General features: G+C 35.8%; 1 protein-coding gene across 1 annotated transcript in view; it reads left to right on the forward strand.

The window, feature by feature from the left end:
* Positions 1–18,821, forward strand: part of LOC140150828 (uncharacterized) — an 80,150-nt gene that overhangs the window by 27,911 nt on the left and 33,418 nt on the right. The window contains exons 11-14 of the mRNA XM_072172968.1: positions 860–1,045; positions 1,334–1,486; positions 2,726–2,911; positions 13,967–14,119. Of these exons, the coding sequence (XP_072029069.1) occupies positions 860–1,045; positions 1,334–1,486; positions 2,726–2,911; positions 13,967–14,119 (678 nt within the window). The remainder of the gene's footprint in view (positions 1–859; positions 1,046–1,333; positions 1,487–2,725; positions 2,912–13,966; positions 14,120–18,821) is intronic.

Here is an 18,821-nt window from a genome sequence, read left to right on the forward strand (position 1 = left end):
CAGTATGTCCTTGGTGGTATTTACCAAGAAATACCAGTAACGAGAACTGTCTCATTTAAAGTATACAAGATTTAAATTTTAGCACTGATTTCCAGTTTTGCAACTGTTTACACCACACTATTAAGTCGATCTGTGAAAATAAATGACACCACAGATGCAGCCTTCTTACTTGGAAAATAGGAGCTATATGAATCAGTCTCCTCACAGTCAAAATGCAGAACCTACAAATTAACATAGCAGAACCTGTACTTTGATTTGAGGCAAATATATATGAAGCTCATGGATTTTAGGCTTTTTTAAAGTTAAAAGTCACCATTCTGAGGCTCTAATTTAGCATTTAATAACATCAATAAAGCTCAAATTTTAAATAATAAACACGGGCCTTTTCTCTTATCCAATCATAACAAGTTTTATATCTACGGAAATCTGAAAGTATGAATATTGATGCTGCGTCCATGGCAAAATAAAGAGCAACATGCTATTTAGCTGTGTAAGTTAAACGGACGAGCCCCTCTGAATCATGCGACAATTTGGCTACTTTCCCATTGAAACCCCGAGGTTTTAGCAAAGATTTAGAATTTTGAATGAAAAAACGCGGGTTTTTCGTACTTAAAGAAATATTTGAAGGAAGGTTTTGTTTTAAATAGGCTTTTTAACTTTCATATCCCGAGCGTTGAGCATAAGTGTTTTGTACCGTGAACACACACTGACCAAACAGCTGAATTGCCGTGTATAAGAAGTGTGTAAACTAGTAATTAGGCAGATTGAAAGTTTTTCATATGTTAGAGCTGTATTTTTCTGGATTTAGAAGTAGCGTATGAATCCCTGTGTAACTTACACTTCAAAACGACTATTTCAGATAAGGGCACGATATCCTTGACAAACACACAGCCTGAACCAGACGAAACAACAAGTGTTACTGGTACAACAACCACTGTCTCTGCGGGAGAATCAGCAACATTTACTTGCGAAGTTACGGATGCAAATCCTCAAGTGGCTATTACGTGGTATTGTAATGGTGTTCAAGTATTCGATAGCACAGTAGGTAAGATAAAGGAATAAATGTTGTACATCCTATTTTTTAAAAATTATATCTGATGCACTCAAAAGTTTATGCGGACAATTACTTAGCAAATATGACCGTGGGATTATTGCATTTACCTCTTGAGCTAAATGCAATAACTCCACAGTCTTGTGCGATTATCTTGACTAATGCACTTTGCTCAGTAATTATCCTTGTCATCGTGTCTAGGCTCCTGAAACCTAACGAGCATGCGCGAGAATTACTGTTTTGCAAAAGTAGAAATCAGCTTGACATTTCTCTTCTTTATAGGCATTGACATTACCGGTACCACTACACCCAGTACATTGGTATTCACCCCAGATACCAATGATGATGATAAAACAGTCGTATGTAGATCAACACAGACTAGACCCGGATTCCCTTCAGACACCCAAGAAGCTGGATTTGTTCTGGATGTTTTAGGTACGATATTACTGGATATATCTGTCTTTTTACAATTATTACGTTCTCTCGACAACTTGGATCTCATATTGAATGTGTTTATCAATGAGGTGAAAAGATGACTACTTGTCAAGGGCAGTATATTAACCTGATAGGCCAGTGAAGATGGTCTTGTGCAGTTTATCAGCGTCTGAGAAGTAACCTTTGCCTGATGTGCTAGGGGCAGTAGTTGATGGTATGAGTTATTGTCAACGTTTTGGTCTAGAGTATGATCCCTTAAATCATGACATTCCAAAAAATGATTAAAGAGGAAACACACAATCCAGACTAAAGTAAGTAAAGATGCCATGTCCAGCGCTCCGGCTTTCAACGTGAAATTAAAATTCCTGAGTATTTCACAGTATTTCAAAGTATGTCCTTGGTGATATTTACCAAGAAATACCAGGAGCGAGAACCATCTCATTTAAAGTATACAAAGATTTAAATTCTAGCACTGATTTCCAGTTTTGCAACTGTTTACACCACACTATTAAGTCGATCTGTGAAAATAAATGACACCACAGATGCAGCCTTCTTACTTGGAAAATAGGAGCTATATGAATCAGTCTCCTCACAGTCAAAATGCAGAACCTACAAATTAACATAGCAGAACCTGTACTTTGATTTGAGGCAAATATATATGAAGCTCATGGATTTTAGGCTTTTTTAAAAGTTAAAAGTCACCATTCTGAGGCTCTAATTTAATAACATCAATAAAGCTCAAATTTTAAATAAAAAACACGGGTCTTTTCTCTTATCCAATCATAAAAAGCTTTATATCTACGGAAATCTGAAAGTATAAATATTCATGCTCAGTCCATGGCAAAATAAAGAGCAATATACTATTTGGCTGTAAAGTTAAACGGACGAGCCCCTCTGAATCATGCGACAATTTGGCTACTTTCCAATTCAACCACGAGGTTTTAGCCAAGATTTAGAATTTTGAATGAAAAAGGCGGGTTTTTCGTACTCACAGAAATTTTTAAAGTAAGGTTTTGTTTTTAAATAGGCTTTTTAACTTTCATATCCCGAGCGTTGAGCATAAGTGTTTTGTACCGTGAACACACACTGACCAAACAGTTGAATTACCGTGTATAAGAAGTGTGTAAACTAGTAATTAGGCAGATTGAAAGTTTTTCATATGTTAGAGCTGTATTTTTCTGGAATCAGAAGTAGCGTATGAATCCCTGAGTAACTTACAATTCAAAACGACTATTTCAGATAAGGGCACGATATCCTTGACAAACACACAGCCTAACCCAGACGAAACAACAAGTGTTACTGGTACAACAACCACTGTCTCTCCGGGAGAATCAGCAACATTTACTTGCGAAGTTACGGATGCAAATCCTCAAGCGGCTATTACGTGGTATTGTAATGGTGTTCAAGTATTCGATAGCACAGCAGGTAAGATAAAGGAATAAACCTTGTACATCCTGCATGTGATGTGTAAGTGGTGGCTTAAATGCATGTAATTATGTCAAATCAAAACGGACCCAATTTGAGAACATTGCCGGAAATTAATGGTCTGAAATCTAAACTCCTCAACAAAAGTTTGGAAAGTTTTTTCAAGCATCTGTATCTCCAATTATTTGTAACATATTCATATCGTGTTGCATATCACTGGATAGCTACAATACTCCCCTTTACAATGATACTCCATTTGAAACAATAACATTTTTCACGGCTGAGTACTCACCTTGTGAATGTAGTGGGGTCTCAAACAGAATTTGCCAAATCGACCATTATTCTGTGCTCAAACAACGCTAGCCACTAACCTCAATAGCGGGTGGAAAAACCACAGGCAGCCACAATAGTCAGCACCTTCTCCTCATGCTGCTCACCGACCTGGTTACACGTTAGTGTTGGATGGAATTCCATTCTTCAACAAGGATTCGTCGCAGGTCATTCAATTTGGTTGCATATGGGCTTCTCACGACGCACAGCACGATGAAGCTGGTCCCACAAGTGTTCAATCGGATTGAGGTCTGGCCCTCGGTCTGGCCTGATGGCAGGCCATTTTGACTCTACTCCCATATTCTGAAGGTTGTCGTTGACTAGTGTGGCTATGTGGGGCGAGCGGTGTCATCTTGGAGGATTGCATTAGGTCCCAGATTGTGAAGTTATGGGATTGCAGCTTGCTGCACAGAATAATGGCCAATTTGGCAAATTCTTTTTGAGACCCCACTACATTCACAAGGCGTGTACTCATCCGTGAAAAATGTCATTGTTTCAAATGGGGTGTCATTGTAAAGGGGAGTATTGTAGCTATCCATTCATATGCAACACGATATGAAGATTTCACAAATAATTTGAGATACAGATGCTTGAAAAAACTTTCCAAACTTTTGTTGAGGAGTTTATATGGCTATGGCAGTAAAACGTACGGTACTATTAGGTCTTCCGTTTTGCTCATGTTTTTATTCGTTTACATGATCATAAACAGTTCATTTGTTTTATTGCAAGTTTCATTACAATATTTGAATGGAATATTTTTAGGACCGATATCCATCGATGGTGATCATTTTGTTGATGTTGATGATAGAGAACAATAAATCAAATAAATTTGGGTGGTAGATCGTGATGATGAGAATTTTGACCTATCTAGGACTTGCCTTTCTTGAGTTGTAACCGAAAAGGTCAAAAGTCACATTTTTGGCTCTATGGGGGTCAAAAACATCAATGTGCTCAATGTTTGTATTGATGATACAATGTAAATAAGGATAGGATTGCGCCATCTTGGATCTTTCGTTACCTAGGTAACACAACAAAATAGGTCCAGGTTAATATGCCTCAATGGTGCTTGACCTATCTGCTGTGTTACCTAGGTAACGAAACATCCTAGATGGCGCAATCCTATCCTTATATACATTGTTTCATGAAAACGAACATTTTGACACCTCTTTTCATCAAAATCGGAGCATTTTGATGTTAGTTTACAGATTCAGATTCAGATTTATTTACTTGGTTTCATCTCCAACATACATATTCATAATAATAATAATAATGATAATAATAATTGAAATATTGATAGTAATAATAAAAATATTTATGATATGATTTGAATAGCATATCATATGAAAGAGACGGGGATGCCAGTCTAGAACGCATAGCGTGAGTCAGGTGGCACCCCGTTGTTTACAAAAGACTAATAACATACAATATACAAAGAGAAATAAAGGTATTATACGATCACTAAATAATTATATCATGGTATAATACCTACTATGATTATATCATGGAAGATGCTTTATAAAAATCTTATTAGCAGTAAGCGCGCTTCAGACTCCGTATTGTACGTACAATATTGTATGTACAATACTTTTCGTGACGTCAAAAGTATTACACGTGCAATAAATAGTATGTACCGGGAAAATATATATTTTGCTACAATCATAGGTTGCTTAATTGATACGGAGTTGCCAAATTTCTAAGAGTTCTAAATTTAGTGAGTGCACGGAATGATGAACATCTTTTAATGTCGTCTTGTATTCAACCATGGTAGGTATCATAATACCTACCATGATTCAACTGTACTTGAATTATTATATAATCAATGGGCACCTTTTTAAAGTTAATAATACGTCGTATTAATACTAATATTAATAATATTAAAATTGTAATAATAATATAAATGGCACATTCAGATCTTATTTATTTATTTATAGATTTATCTATTTAGGCCTATTTATTTATTTATTTATTTATTTATTTATTTATTTATTTATTTATTTATTGATTGATAACTGATTGATTAATTGATTTAGAGATTCATTTATACTGATATTTAGTCATATATTGATTTAGAAAGTTTAAAAGTATTATTTGTAGGCCTTTGTATTTATTCTGGTTCTGATTTTATTGATACTGATATTTTTGTTAATTTTTAAAGTTTTGGCATAGCATTCGTTACATTATAACACGCTGTGTTATGAATTTGCAACACCTTTTTACATATTGATATCGTTGAGGCATGTTATGATAGGCCTACTTATGATCATCACAATACATCCATAAACGTGTTAATGCAGTAACCGTAGCGTTAGGGGCACGGAACCCCCCCCCCCCCTTGATCTGAAATATTAGAAAATCCCATAGGAAAACTGCCGAAAACGGCTTGTGCCCCTCCCCCCTCATCAGAACCGGATGCAACGCCTTCTATACTTTTTCATTCATTAATTATAGGCGTATTAATAGTAATGCGTTGAGTTTTAAAAAAGTAATATCCGCCTTTTTTTCTTTCTTTTTGAAATGACATACTTCAAAATGACATACTTCATGACGGTACTTGTTACAAAAACAAATCAGCATGGAAAACATTTTTTTTTCGTCAGAGGCAGATATTTGGCCTATTCATTGTCATAAAGCTACAAAATAGACGATCTTTTAAAATCATTTTTAAAGGGCTATTTATTTTTCAACCTTATTGTTTGTATTTGTAATGTTCACACAATCTGAACATGTGCTTGTAGGACAACGATTTTGAATTAAACATGTTAATTGTGATATTTTAATTCCCCTAGAACACCACAGTTAAGCGTCCAAAATTGTAAGTGGGTTTTCTTTTATTTAACCTCATTATTTCGCTAAAATTACTCGAAAACCCGCCTAAGAGTTGTTGTTACTAATAAATATTTCATAATTTTGGGCAAAGGATAGCCAAATAGTTGACCGAAATCGTATATTTGCACCAATATTTGACTGAAATCGTATATTAACATTACCGCCCCTTCGTGGCTTTATTGCAAGCCAAAGTGTGAAACGAGATTACTTGAAATATATATTTCAGAGTTGAAAGAGTTTCAAACTTACGAATATATTTCTGAAATATGTCTCTCTGATTGGTTGATGGTCAAGAGGATTACGGCATCCTCAAAGCCTCTTGCTGTAATTCTCTAATCGATATCTATTATAGGACTGCTCTTCTGAAATCCATACAACCGTGTCAAATGAAATAGTCTCGAATCATAATTTGTGCACGATACAACGTTGATACGTCAGATTTCGGAATTTTATTTAAAATAGGCATAAATCACATTGAACAGGTTGAATGCTGGCAAAAGTAGATAAAATTACTATGGGTCGAATTTACATTAATCAGTGTCCTGGGGCCAGGATAACATTTAGGACTCCTTCGAATGCTAAAACAATACTTCGCCAAATGTCCTTGCTTTCATTTTCTCATTTAATTTGTTTTAATTTTAACTAATTTCTTTATCCACTGGCTCTCTGGTAAATCCGGTATTGCCAAATATTTCTTGTCCATTACCCGTGTTAATCTATTTATTTATTAAAATGAACCATCTATTAAATTCCTATAATACAATGTATAGGCCTAGTGTATTTGATAACGAATTTGTTTTTATTTTTGATTGGAATTTGGGTTCCATTACACGATTTCATAATAAGATATGTTTGGGCATGGCGGAATTAGTATATGATTAAAAATAGACATACTCTTAGGCCCCCTTTTTTAATGTTTGTAGGCCTACATTATTGATATCAATATTTATGTACAAAATGTAAAAGAATGTATATATATTTGATTGTTTTGTAAACATTAAATTTGATGTTTACTCATAATTATGTGTGGAAAGTCAGGGAAAAACTAAGGAGTATCGGTATTTAGTTTCCTGGGAAAGTGGATCAGATGAGCAGTGAGTAAAAACATTTGCCCTAAATCTTTATTTGATTTTTATTGTTTTATGAATTTATTAGGGCTACTGGTAAAGTGCAGAAACGCACTCTAGGATTTTTCATCAGCAGCAGTAGAAATTTCTCTTGCATAGATTTTCTGGTGACCTCGCTTGGATTTAGCAAACAATGAACCGTCAGGGTTATAGCGCGTTATTTAATCTGATTCAACTCGTCGTGGCACGTATATTTATTGCACGTGTAATACTTTTTGACGTCACGAAAAGTATTGTACATACAATATTGTACGTACAATACGGAGTCTGAAGCTAGCCGTAGATGCATTTTGGAAACAGAAAATCGATAGGTACCCATGAGTATAATATTGATTATAGGTAAAAATAAAACTAGAAACGGGATTGTATAATAGAAAAATTAGGGTGCGGGGGGCGTTATTTCTTTCTGCAACCATAATGGGCCGCAATGCGATAACACATAGTACATACATGTAATTATAGGCCTATGAGGCTAGATATAACACGAGTTTATTACCATTATTATTTCCTCTTACTTAATAAAATAAAAAGAAATCGATAGAATTAAAATTCTACAACGGTTTACCTGGGGTTCGAACCCACAATCTATGTATCCATAGTCTAATGCCTACACGACTGTGCTATGATTCGTTGTGCCAGAAAGGTGTTTGTTTATGATACTTATGATTACGGAATAAAGTGCATACACACAATATACTATTACTAGTATATTAGTACTAATAAATACGTATATAATCCTAACCCTAACCCTAATCCCTAACCCTAACCCCTACCCTAAACCCTAACCCTAACCCTAAACCCTAACCCTATCCCTAACCCTAAACCCTAAACCCTAACCCTAACCCCTAACCCGTACCCTAACCCTAACCATAAGACCCTAACCCTGACAATAATGAACCTTGCCTCGGACTATGCGGTTAGTTATATATTGCGGCCCATTATGGTTGCAGAAAGAAATTAAGCGTGCGGGGGGGAGGACATAAGAATATAAAAATAAAAATGATCTAAATTAATGAAACGTACTTGTTGCTGGTGTCACTAGAGTTGTATTGAGCAAGAATATGTTTCTTAAGGGATTTTTAGAATGAAGCAAGGGAGCGGCAATTTTTAATGGTTTTATTTATTGAGTTCCAAATCATTGGGCCTTGGGTTTTAATTGTATTTTTAGCAAATTTAGAATCAGTAGGATCGATGTGAAGGTCAAGGGCCTGCCTAGTATTATAGTTATGAATGTCGGATCGGACAGAGAAATTATTATTTGGGAGCCCCGGTGGTAATAGGTCATGATGATACCGGTACATATTGAAACGGAGAGCCAAAATGCGATCTCAGATTTTTGGCCTGTTTTTAAGCTTCCCTCCCGTGTGTTGTCAATGGCCGAATTTAGCTCTTGTCAAATTCATATTTAGAGAAAAGTCACGATGCTCACGTGTTCGTGGTAGTTTTTGATCGTTATTATACATTTAAAAATGATTGCATGGCTCTGCAAAAGGTATATTTTTGTAAATATTTGGATTTGTTTACCTGCCGATCGTCTGTTTTTGTCGTGGGTTGAAAATACGGCAGAGAAAATTTGTCACGACGTGCGTGCGAAATTGGCCTCAAATTTCACTATTTCCGCTATATTAGCTTATATTGTACAGAGATCTTATAATATTGTGTAAATAATTTTGTCAGGAAAACAATAAATATTCAGGACAAAATTCAGGCTTTTCTTGTGTGTTTACAGAATTTTGGATTTGTCATTTTGAAACTTCCCGGCCAGCAGTCGTCTGGCGTACGTAAACAAGTTTTCCTAAAAATTGTAAATTTCCTTAAAAACGACTTTTGTTGATCAAACTTTGAATTATTTAAGATGTAATTGTTTAAGGATGTAGAATTTTAAGATATTTTTGAGTATTTTTATGCCTTACATGGTCAAAAAGGGGGTCATCGGTTTAATTCCTGATTTAAAAACACTCAGTTGTTTCTTGTTATTAGATTGCTAAATTTCGAAATTTCTGTGACGGCGTTCGAAAGTGAGCCTTTGTCGCGCGATATCCATAGTAACGGAGCTTACGCTTTGAACGCAGCCGCCAAAAGGTTCCATGAACGCGTTCAGGAGAGTATAAAAGGCCGTGCACGACGCAAATTAATCAGATTGCTTGGTGGACAATAGTCCACCCAAACCTTCAGCCCACGGGTTTTGAAGGTAAGCACTGCCAACCAAAGCAAAAACGCCCTACTCTGGAGCTCAGATGGAGCTACGGGCAGCTTGGCTAGACCACAATAGTGGCAACACCAGGGTGGTTATACACTCCGGTGATTTGGCCTAGCGCCTATGCCTAATTTGGGCAAGTGACTTGCCGCACACATGCACAAGTCCAATGGAAAACTATGCACTGTATTTTGTGTGCATTCATTGTTGCATGGCAAGCTCGTATTTGGTGGATAGGCATGGATACTCTGAAGTAGGCCTAGGCCTTGGCCTAGCCTATGACTATGTCATGTGATGAGAGATTCTGTTGATTAAATTGTATTTTTATGCTTCTCGATTATTCAAGCAGATAGTATATACTTTTCGGCAACATTTATTAGTAATTTATTTGGATTTAAAGAAGATAAATAAGGAAATATCGTCAATAGAGATTGTGTATTAAGGGAGCGCACCACCATTAAATGCGCCCATTGAAATACACGGTTAAAGGCCTACATTTGGATCTCGTTTTGGCACTTGAATTACGTATTTCAACTATAAAGCTTGGTATCAGATTAAAGCTGATCATGTGTAGAATATTATTCTTTCAACGGAATATATTGCTAACCACCGACTTTTTCTGTTATTTTGCCGCAAAGAAAAATTGTGCAAATTTAACCCTAAAAAATCACTCAATTTTGGAAACCGGACGTTGTTCAAATTCGCGCCAGAACTTCAACTCTGAAATAAAAAAATTGGGACTTTTTCTCCGAATTCTTCATGTATATACTTGTCGGAAGCAAATGAGCTGAAAACGGGCACAATTTGACTATACGTTTAGAAAATAAAGCCAAAACAAGCTCAAATAAGCGGTGGACTATTTTAACCGAATTTCACTGTTACATAAATCGTGGAGTGATTTGGTGGTGCGCCCTCTTAACTTGTATTTATGAATTGTGATGTGATAAGACCAATATGAATGAAAGCCAAATAACAATACAAGATATAACAAAAGAGCAAATATAAAACAGAATTGTCAAGTCTCATTTTTACCTGTTAGCCTACTCCTTTCACGCATCACTGCACTGATTTAACATATCTTGGGGAGAATTCTAGTCCTCGATACTACGCTACCACTTGTATATTTAGAAGGCTAGTCTTCTCCATCAGTCCTTTATAAAAAGTATTAGGGGCAAGCTCGGTCCCGTTACAATATGCACTGCAAGTTGATGAGAATAAATGTCACGGATTTTAAATTCATTTAAAGAGAGAAATAATGGGGTCGTATGTTCTAACCAGATTGAATTAGTGCAGGTTCTAATAATTTTCTTTTGGGTGATGAAAAGAGAATCTAAATTAGAATTATTTTTGTCTCCCCATATAATCGTGCAGTAAGATAGGTAAGGTAGTATAGGGTATTTTAAAGTGTATGGAGAGAATCTTTATTTAGAAACGGGCGGACTTTTCTGATAATGCCATTATATTTAGAAACAATTTTTGTTATATGGGATGTGTGGGCCTTCCAGGTGAAATTGCTATCAATAAGGATTCCTAAGAACTCAATGTTTTTGTTATCAATTTCAATTTTAAAATCGGGAGTTTGGTTATTATTACGCTTATTTTTAAAGATCATGAAATTAGTTTTATCAATATTCAAAGAAAGTTTATTTAGTTTAAACCAATTAGATATTTTATTTAGTTCATTATTGATTAGTTTTTCCAGTTCCGTGGGATCTTTATGGGAAAAAAGAATATTTGTGTCGTTCTCAAAAATAATAAAATGAGAGGAGGGGGAAGAGAGGGAGAGGTCATTAATATAAAGGAGAAATAAAAGTGGCCCTTGTGGGACTACACAAACGATATCACTATAAGCAGAAATGGTGTTGTTATAGACGACATATTGTTTTCTACCCAAAAGATAATTTTTGATCCAGAAGTTGGCAAGGCCCCTGATACCGTAATCATTGAGTTTATCTAAAAGAATGTCGTGGTTGAGGGTATCAAAGGCCTAACTTAAGTCAAGGAATATGCCAAGGCAGTTTTTTGTCGTCCAGATCGCTGGTACAGGGTGTCCCAGAATGATCTATACCGGGAAAGATGGAATTTTTTAGGTATGAAGGGCATGTTAAATGGTCATATTGTTTTACATTTTAAGTTTTACATATATTTAGCTTTCTCAGATTTTTTAGATTTTAAAAATTGGACGTTTCTACTAGAAGTTATAGAAGATTGCGTAAAAATGGTGAATTCTAAGTTTTGACAACGCAACCTATTTTGAAAATCTGTAACATTACTAACCGTTCAGCACAAAGTTATTTGGAAAAAGTTATGCAGGTATTTTAGTTGTGCCCTGTTCATATTTCCACTAAATAGCCGATATTTATGACGTTACGAAGCAATCATTATATGGAATTAAGGATTTGCGGCCTAATCCCATTCTCTCTTTGGCGGTAGTTTTAGTTATTGTGGTGTGAGGTCCATGTCATTTGAAATGCTTGCAGAGGTCGAACTGGTTGTGGTACAGAAAAGATGGCTCCTCAATGTATTGTACAGCAGCGTGGATTTATTTCAAAAACTTACTGGCAAACCAGCAGCTATGTTGAGACGCAAAGAAGATCATCATTAGACGATTTCCGCGAGCACGCATTCCATCCAGTCAAAGGAGCGATAGTGTATAACGTAAAGAAGTTTGACGAGCACAGAACTGTCAGGAATCGAAGCTTCAGAGTGAAGCTGCAGGTGCTCGTAAGACTGTAAGAACTAGAGTGAACATTGCAGCTGTCCGGCAAGCTTTAAAGCGCAACCCCAACAGTAGTTGTCGTCAAAATGCTGTGCCAAACATCCCACGTTCTTTATTTAATCGTATCGTGCCATTTTCAAGGGTATGCGAGTCGCTTGCGCTGAAAATGAAAAGCAGGTTTTTCATCGATTTTACATTATTGCATGCCAAGCCAAAACAATTAAAGGTAGCGTGCTGAAATTAACAGAATAAGTAGGAGGCATGTCCAGCATTATAATGCATGTATCAAAAATAGATACACTGCCCGTCTTCTATTTTTAGTTATTTTTGCAAACACGGTACAAATCATTCTGGGACACCCTGTATTTCTGCAGTAAAGATCGTTGGTGGCCATGTAGGTGGATCTTTGTGGCCTAAAGCCATATTGATGAGGGCTTAGAATGTCATTTTTTGTTATAAAGTCAAGGAGCCGATTGTACATAATTTTTGCAAGGATTTTTGAAATGGATGGTAGAATTGAAATAGGCCTATAGTTACTAAAAATTTGATTATCATTTGATTTAAAGATAGGATTTACTTTAGCAATTTTTAGTTGTGATGGAACAATACCCGTGAGTAAAGACCTATTGAATATGTGAGAGAGTGCCGGGCCAATTTCATTATTGACTTAAGCAATTTAGAAAGAACTGATATTGTCGATTCCGCTACTGTTACTAGATTTAAGTTTATTAGTTATCTTTATTATTTCATCAGGGTTAGTTGGGTTTAGAAAAATGCTATTTTGAGAATTGTTAGATTTTAGTGGAGAGACGTAGTTTAGCTGAGGAGGAGTTATTTTGTCTGCTAATTTAGTACCAATGTTAGTGAAAAAAATCATTGAAATTATTAGAATCAGTAATTTTATTACCATCCGTACCTTTGAAAAAGTCGGGTAATTTAGATTTTTTATTTCTACCAAGGAGATTATTTAAAGTTTTCCAAGTTTAGTGACCCCCCTAGAGCCACAAACGTGACCTTTGACCTTATAGGTTATAATTGAAGAACGGTACGTCCTAGATCGGTCAAACTATACATTTTCTGAATCCTTGTGACTAGCGGAATATATCGCATTGGGTTTGAACTCAATTTGAGCAAGTTTGAAATTTGACCCTGTGTTAAGTTCAATGAACTTGTCCCGGCAAAAGCTAATCCCATTCAATTGCTATCATGCATTTTGTGTAGCACATAATGTCAACTATCTGTGGTTAAAGTGCAGCTTTGTTCCCCCAAGTGGTAACTACTGCATATTCGCCGTCGTATCGTGACGTCAAAATCGGTCGTTGTCAGGTCAACTGGTTCATGCTCTCTGTGTTCGGAACGTATTTAACCACGATCAAAATGAACACAATACAGAGTAAATTGGTTGCTAACACGTATGCAAACCAATCGTGAACCAGTTACTTATAGGTATGACGTATTAACTATAACTGCGATGAAGATGGCAATGGATATAGTAAACTTATGCAGTGATTGATTTCCTGACAAGTCACTGAACTGACATCGTTTTGATTTACGATATCCTAAATGTTCAAACTAAAGTATCAATGCAGCAGTTAATCACCTATTGTTTTATTATATCAGATGCACTCAAAAGTTTATGCGGATAATTACTTATCAAATATGACCGTGGAATTATGGCATTTACCTTTTGAGCTAAATGCAATAACTCCACGGTCTTGTGCGATTATCTTGACTAATGCACTTTGCTTAGTGATTATCCTTATCATCGGCTCGAGGCTCCTGAAACCTAACGAGCATGCGCGATAATTCCTTTTCTGCAAAAGCAGAAATCAGCTTGACATTTTTCTTCTTTATAGGCATTGACATTACCGGTACCACTACATCCAGTACATTGGTATTCACCCCAGATACTAATGATGATGATAAAACAGTCGTATGTAGATCAACACAGACTAGACCCGGATTCCCTTCAGACACCCAAGAAGCTGGATTTGTTCTGGATGTTTTAGGTACGATATTAGAGGATATATCTCTCTTTTTACAGTTATTACGTTCTCTCGACAACTTGGATCTCATATTGAATGTGTTTATCAATGAGGTAAAAAGATGACGCGGGTTTTTCGTACTGACAGAAATTTTTGAAGTAAGGTTTTTGTTTTTAAATAGGCTTTTAACTTTCATATCCCGAGCGTTGAGCATAAGTGTTTTGTACCGTGAACACACTGACCAAACAGCTGAATTGCCGTGTATAAGAAGTGTGTTAACTAGTAATAATTAGGCAGATTGAAAGTTTCTCATATGTTAGAGCTGTATTTTTCTGGAATCAGAAGTAGCGTATGAATCCCTGAGTAACTTACACTTCAAAACGACTTTTTCAGATAAGGGCACGATATCCTTGACAAACACACAGCCTGACCCAGACGAAACAACAAGTGTTACTGGTACAACAACCACTGTCTCTGCGGACGAATCAGCAACATTTACTTGCGAAGTTACGGATGCAAATCCTCAAGTGGCTATTACGTGGTATTGTAATGGTGTTCAAGTATTCGATAGCACAGCAGGTAAGATAAAGGAATAAACCTTGTACATCCTGCATGTGTAAGTGGTGGCTCAAATGCATGTAATTATGTCAAATCCAAACGGACCCAATTTGAGAACATTGCCGGAAACTAATTGTCTGAAATCTATATGGCTATGGCAGTAAAAATTACGGTACTACAGCTTACTACTAAGCCTTCCGTTTTGCACATGTTTTTATTCGTTTACACGATCATAAACAGTTCATTTGTTTTATTGCAAATTTCATTACAGTATTTGAATGGAATATTTTTAGGACCGATATCCATTGATGGTGATCATTATGTTGATGTTTATGATAGAGAACAATAAATGTCTGATGTGCTCTCATGTTCCACAAAAATACTGCCTAAACGTTCATCCCCCATCCTTTAACATTTCTCTTCCTTATAGGCATTGACATTACCGGTACCACTACACCCAGTACATTGGTATTCACCCCAGATACCAATGATGATGATAAAACAGTCGTATGTAGATCAACACAGACTAGACCCGGATTCCTTCAGACACCCAAGAAGCTGGATTTGTTCTGGATGTTTTAGGTACGATATTAGAGGATATATCTGTCTTTTTACAATTATTACGTTCTCTCGACAACTTGGATCTCATATTGAATGTGTTTATCAATGAGGTGAAAAGATGACTACTTGTCAAGGGCAGTATATTAACTGGTAGGCCAATGAAGATGGTCTTATGCAGTTTATCAGCGTCTTAGAAGTGGTATTGTGAACACGACATTATAAATGACATTTGCTTGAGGCACTTGTTAGTTATTTGGGGTAGTAGTTGATGGTATGAGTTATTGCCAACGCTTAATTCTAGAAGTCGGTCAGAAAAGACGTTCTTACATGTATTGGTAGTGTAATATGACAAAATATAATTGATGAATTGTGATGCGATCAAGCAACATCAGTTGGAACTCGGAAATATCGATCTTGAGATATAGCCAAACAAAGGAAAAATTCTTCTGTTTCCTATTGTTTTGGAAACTCTTTAATTGCTCATATCTTTGGAACTAGTTGTTCAATATCAATGAGCTTTTCTGCAAAATGCAGCTTTGTAAATTCTTTTACTATCCTATAAGAAACTGAAAATTTAATATTTCCGATTTTGCTTGATCACATCACATTTCAACAATTGATCTGAAATTTGAATATGCACGGAGAACCGACTCATTTATAGTATACAAAGATTTAAAGTTTAGCACTGATTTCCAGTTTTGCAACTGTTTACACCACACTATTAAGTCGTTCTGTGAAAAAATAATTACACCACAGATGCATCCTTCTTACTTGGAAAATAGGAGCTATATGAATCAGTCTCCTCATAATCAAATAGCAGAATCTACAAATAAACATATCAGATACTGCACTTTGATTAGAGGCTAATTTATAAGAAGCTCGTGGATTTTAGGCTTTTTTAAAGTTCGAAGTCACCATTCTGAGGCTCTAATTATAGCATTTAATAACATCACTAAAGCTCAAATTTTAAATAAAAGAACGCGGGTCTTTTCTCTTATGAAATAATAGCAAGTTTATATTTACGGAAACCTGAAAGTATGAATATGTATGTTCACTCTATGGAAAAAATAACGAGCGACAGGCTATTTGGCTGTGTAAGTTAAACGGACAAGCCCCTCTGAATCATGCGTGAATTTGCAGGCTACTTTCCCAATGAAACCCCGAGGTTTTAGCCAAGATTTAGAATTTTGAATGAAAAAAAACGCTAGTTTTTCGTACTGACAGAACCTTTTGATTTGAAGTAAGGTTTTCGTTTTCAAATAGGCGTTTAACTTTCATATCCCGAGCGTGGAGCATAAGTTTTTTGCACCGTAAACACACACTGACCAAACAGCTGAATTACCGTAATTTTAAATAAAAGAACGCGGGTCTTTTCTCTTATGAAATAATAGCAAGTTTATATTTACGGAAACCTGAAAGTATGAATATGTATGTTCACTCTATGGAAAAAATAACGAGCGACAGGCTATTTGGCTGTGTAAGTTAAACGGACAAGCCCCTCTGAATCATGCGTGAATTTGCAGGCTACTTTCCCAATGAAACCCCAGGGTTTTAGCCAAGATTTAGAATTTTGAATGAAAAAAAACACTAGTTTTTCGTACTGACAGAACCTTTTGATTTGAAGTAAGGTTTTCGTTTTCAAATAGGCGTTTATACTTTCATATCCCGAGCGTGGAGCATAAGTTTTTTGCACCGTAGACACACACTGACCAAACAGCTGAATTACCGTGTATAAGAAGTGTGAACTAGTAATTAGGTATATTGAAAGTTTTTCATATGTGACCGTACACCACGAATGAGCCGTAAATGTCCTCAATTGTATTCTGAGTTACAGTGTAAAATGGGCATGAAGGTCATATTCATAGGTATTTTTTCAATTTGGTGCTACGTGTATCTCATTAAATGAGGTACACGTAGCACCAAATTGAGGTACCTATGAATACGACCTTCGTGCCCATTTTACACTGTAACTCAGAATACAATTGAGGACATTTACGGCTCATTCGTGGTGTACGGTCACATATGTTAGAGCTGTATTTTTCTGGAATCAGAAGTAGCGTATGAATCCCTGTGTAACTTACACTTCAAAACGACTATTTCAGATAAGGGCACGATATCCTTGACAAACACACAGCCTGATCCAGACGAAACAACAAGTGTTACTGGTACAACAACCACTGTCTCTCCGGGAGAATCGGCAACATTTACTTGCGAAGTTACGGATGCAAATCCTCAAGTGGCTATTACGTGGTATTGTAATGGTGTTCAAGTATTCGATAGCACAGCAGGTAAGATAAAGGAATAAACCTTGTACATCCTGCATGTGTAAGTGGTGGCTCAAATGCATGTAATTATATGTCAACAACAAAAAACGGACCCAATTTGAGAACATTGCCGGAAACTAATTTTCTGAAATCTATATAGCTATGGCAGTAAAACGTACGGTACTATTAGGTCTTCCGTTTTGCTCATGTATTTATTTACATGATCCTAAACAGTTCACTTGTAATGGTACGCGATATTTAGCGATTCATCATGTTAGTTCAGTTTTTTTGTTCATCCATTCAATTATAAACATAATACAGAATAAAAAAATTCTTTTTACAAAATAGTGAGAAACATTGTAAAATATGACAAAAGTGACAAAAGTATGAGAAGCAGGGGATGAGGATGCCACTAAACGCACAGCAAAACAAATTTAATACATTAAGAAAAAAAGAACAAACAAGCCTTGTAAGTAGAGAAATTACAAGATTTGTCAATGCAAAATTCAACAAAAGTATACAATCCATAAATAATAAACAATGTTATAACCAGTAGGCGTATCTAGAATAATAATGATTAAGTCATTAAACAATTTCCAAAATATTACATGAAAAGATATATGGCAAACGTAACAGTATTGGATATACAACTTTGAAATCAAGACATTCATGCGCGTGCAAATCAAAGGCCTAAATCCAACCTTTACCAGAGAAGTTGTGAAAAGGCTATTTTAGTACCTAAGTAAATAGTACAAAGTAAATGATAAATATATATAACATTATGATATGATATTCAATGATAATATTGGAGTAATATACAAAAACGAAAATTAAAAAATAATTTTTTGGGGACAAACTCCAACCAAGATCTACCTGCGAGACAGAGTGAACAAAACAGCACAAACACACGAAAACAAGTCCAATCTGAAATGTAATAAATGAAATGTAAAAAAAAATTAAAAAAAATTGATCCATTAGTCAGAAATGTAGCTGCTGATGAGGTACTTTTTAAATTTATATTTGAAAGTTGGCACAGAGGGGCTGGATTTGATTGACTGGGAAAGTGAATTCCACAGTAGAGCACCTTGAATCTTAATGGCATTTATCAGCAAGCTTAGTTTTGGTTAAATTATCATGGAAGTTACTGGATTGTCTTGTGAGGTGATCGTGAATACTCAGTCATATTTAGTCATGGATCGCTCATGGGTTTGCTTAAACCAATGGCGGGTAATAAAATATATAAATACACATTAATTAAACATTTTATGCTACTCGGAGTTTCACGCACGTACGATGAGTACGGCGATCATCAGGCAACTAATGCTTTCGAACAAAGATTATTT

The sequence above is a fragment of the Amphiura filiformis genome, chromosome 4, assembly GCF_039555335.1.
Source record: "Amphiura filiformis chromosome 4, Afil_fr2py, whole genome shotgun sequence".
Classification (NCBI taxonomy): Eukaryota; Metazoa; Echinodermata; class Ophiuroidea; order Amphilepidida; family Amphiuridae; genus Amphiura; species Amphiura filiformis.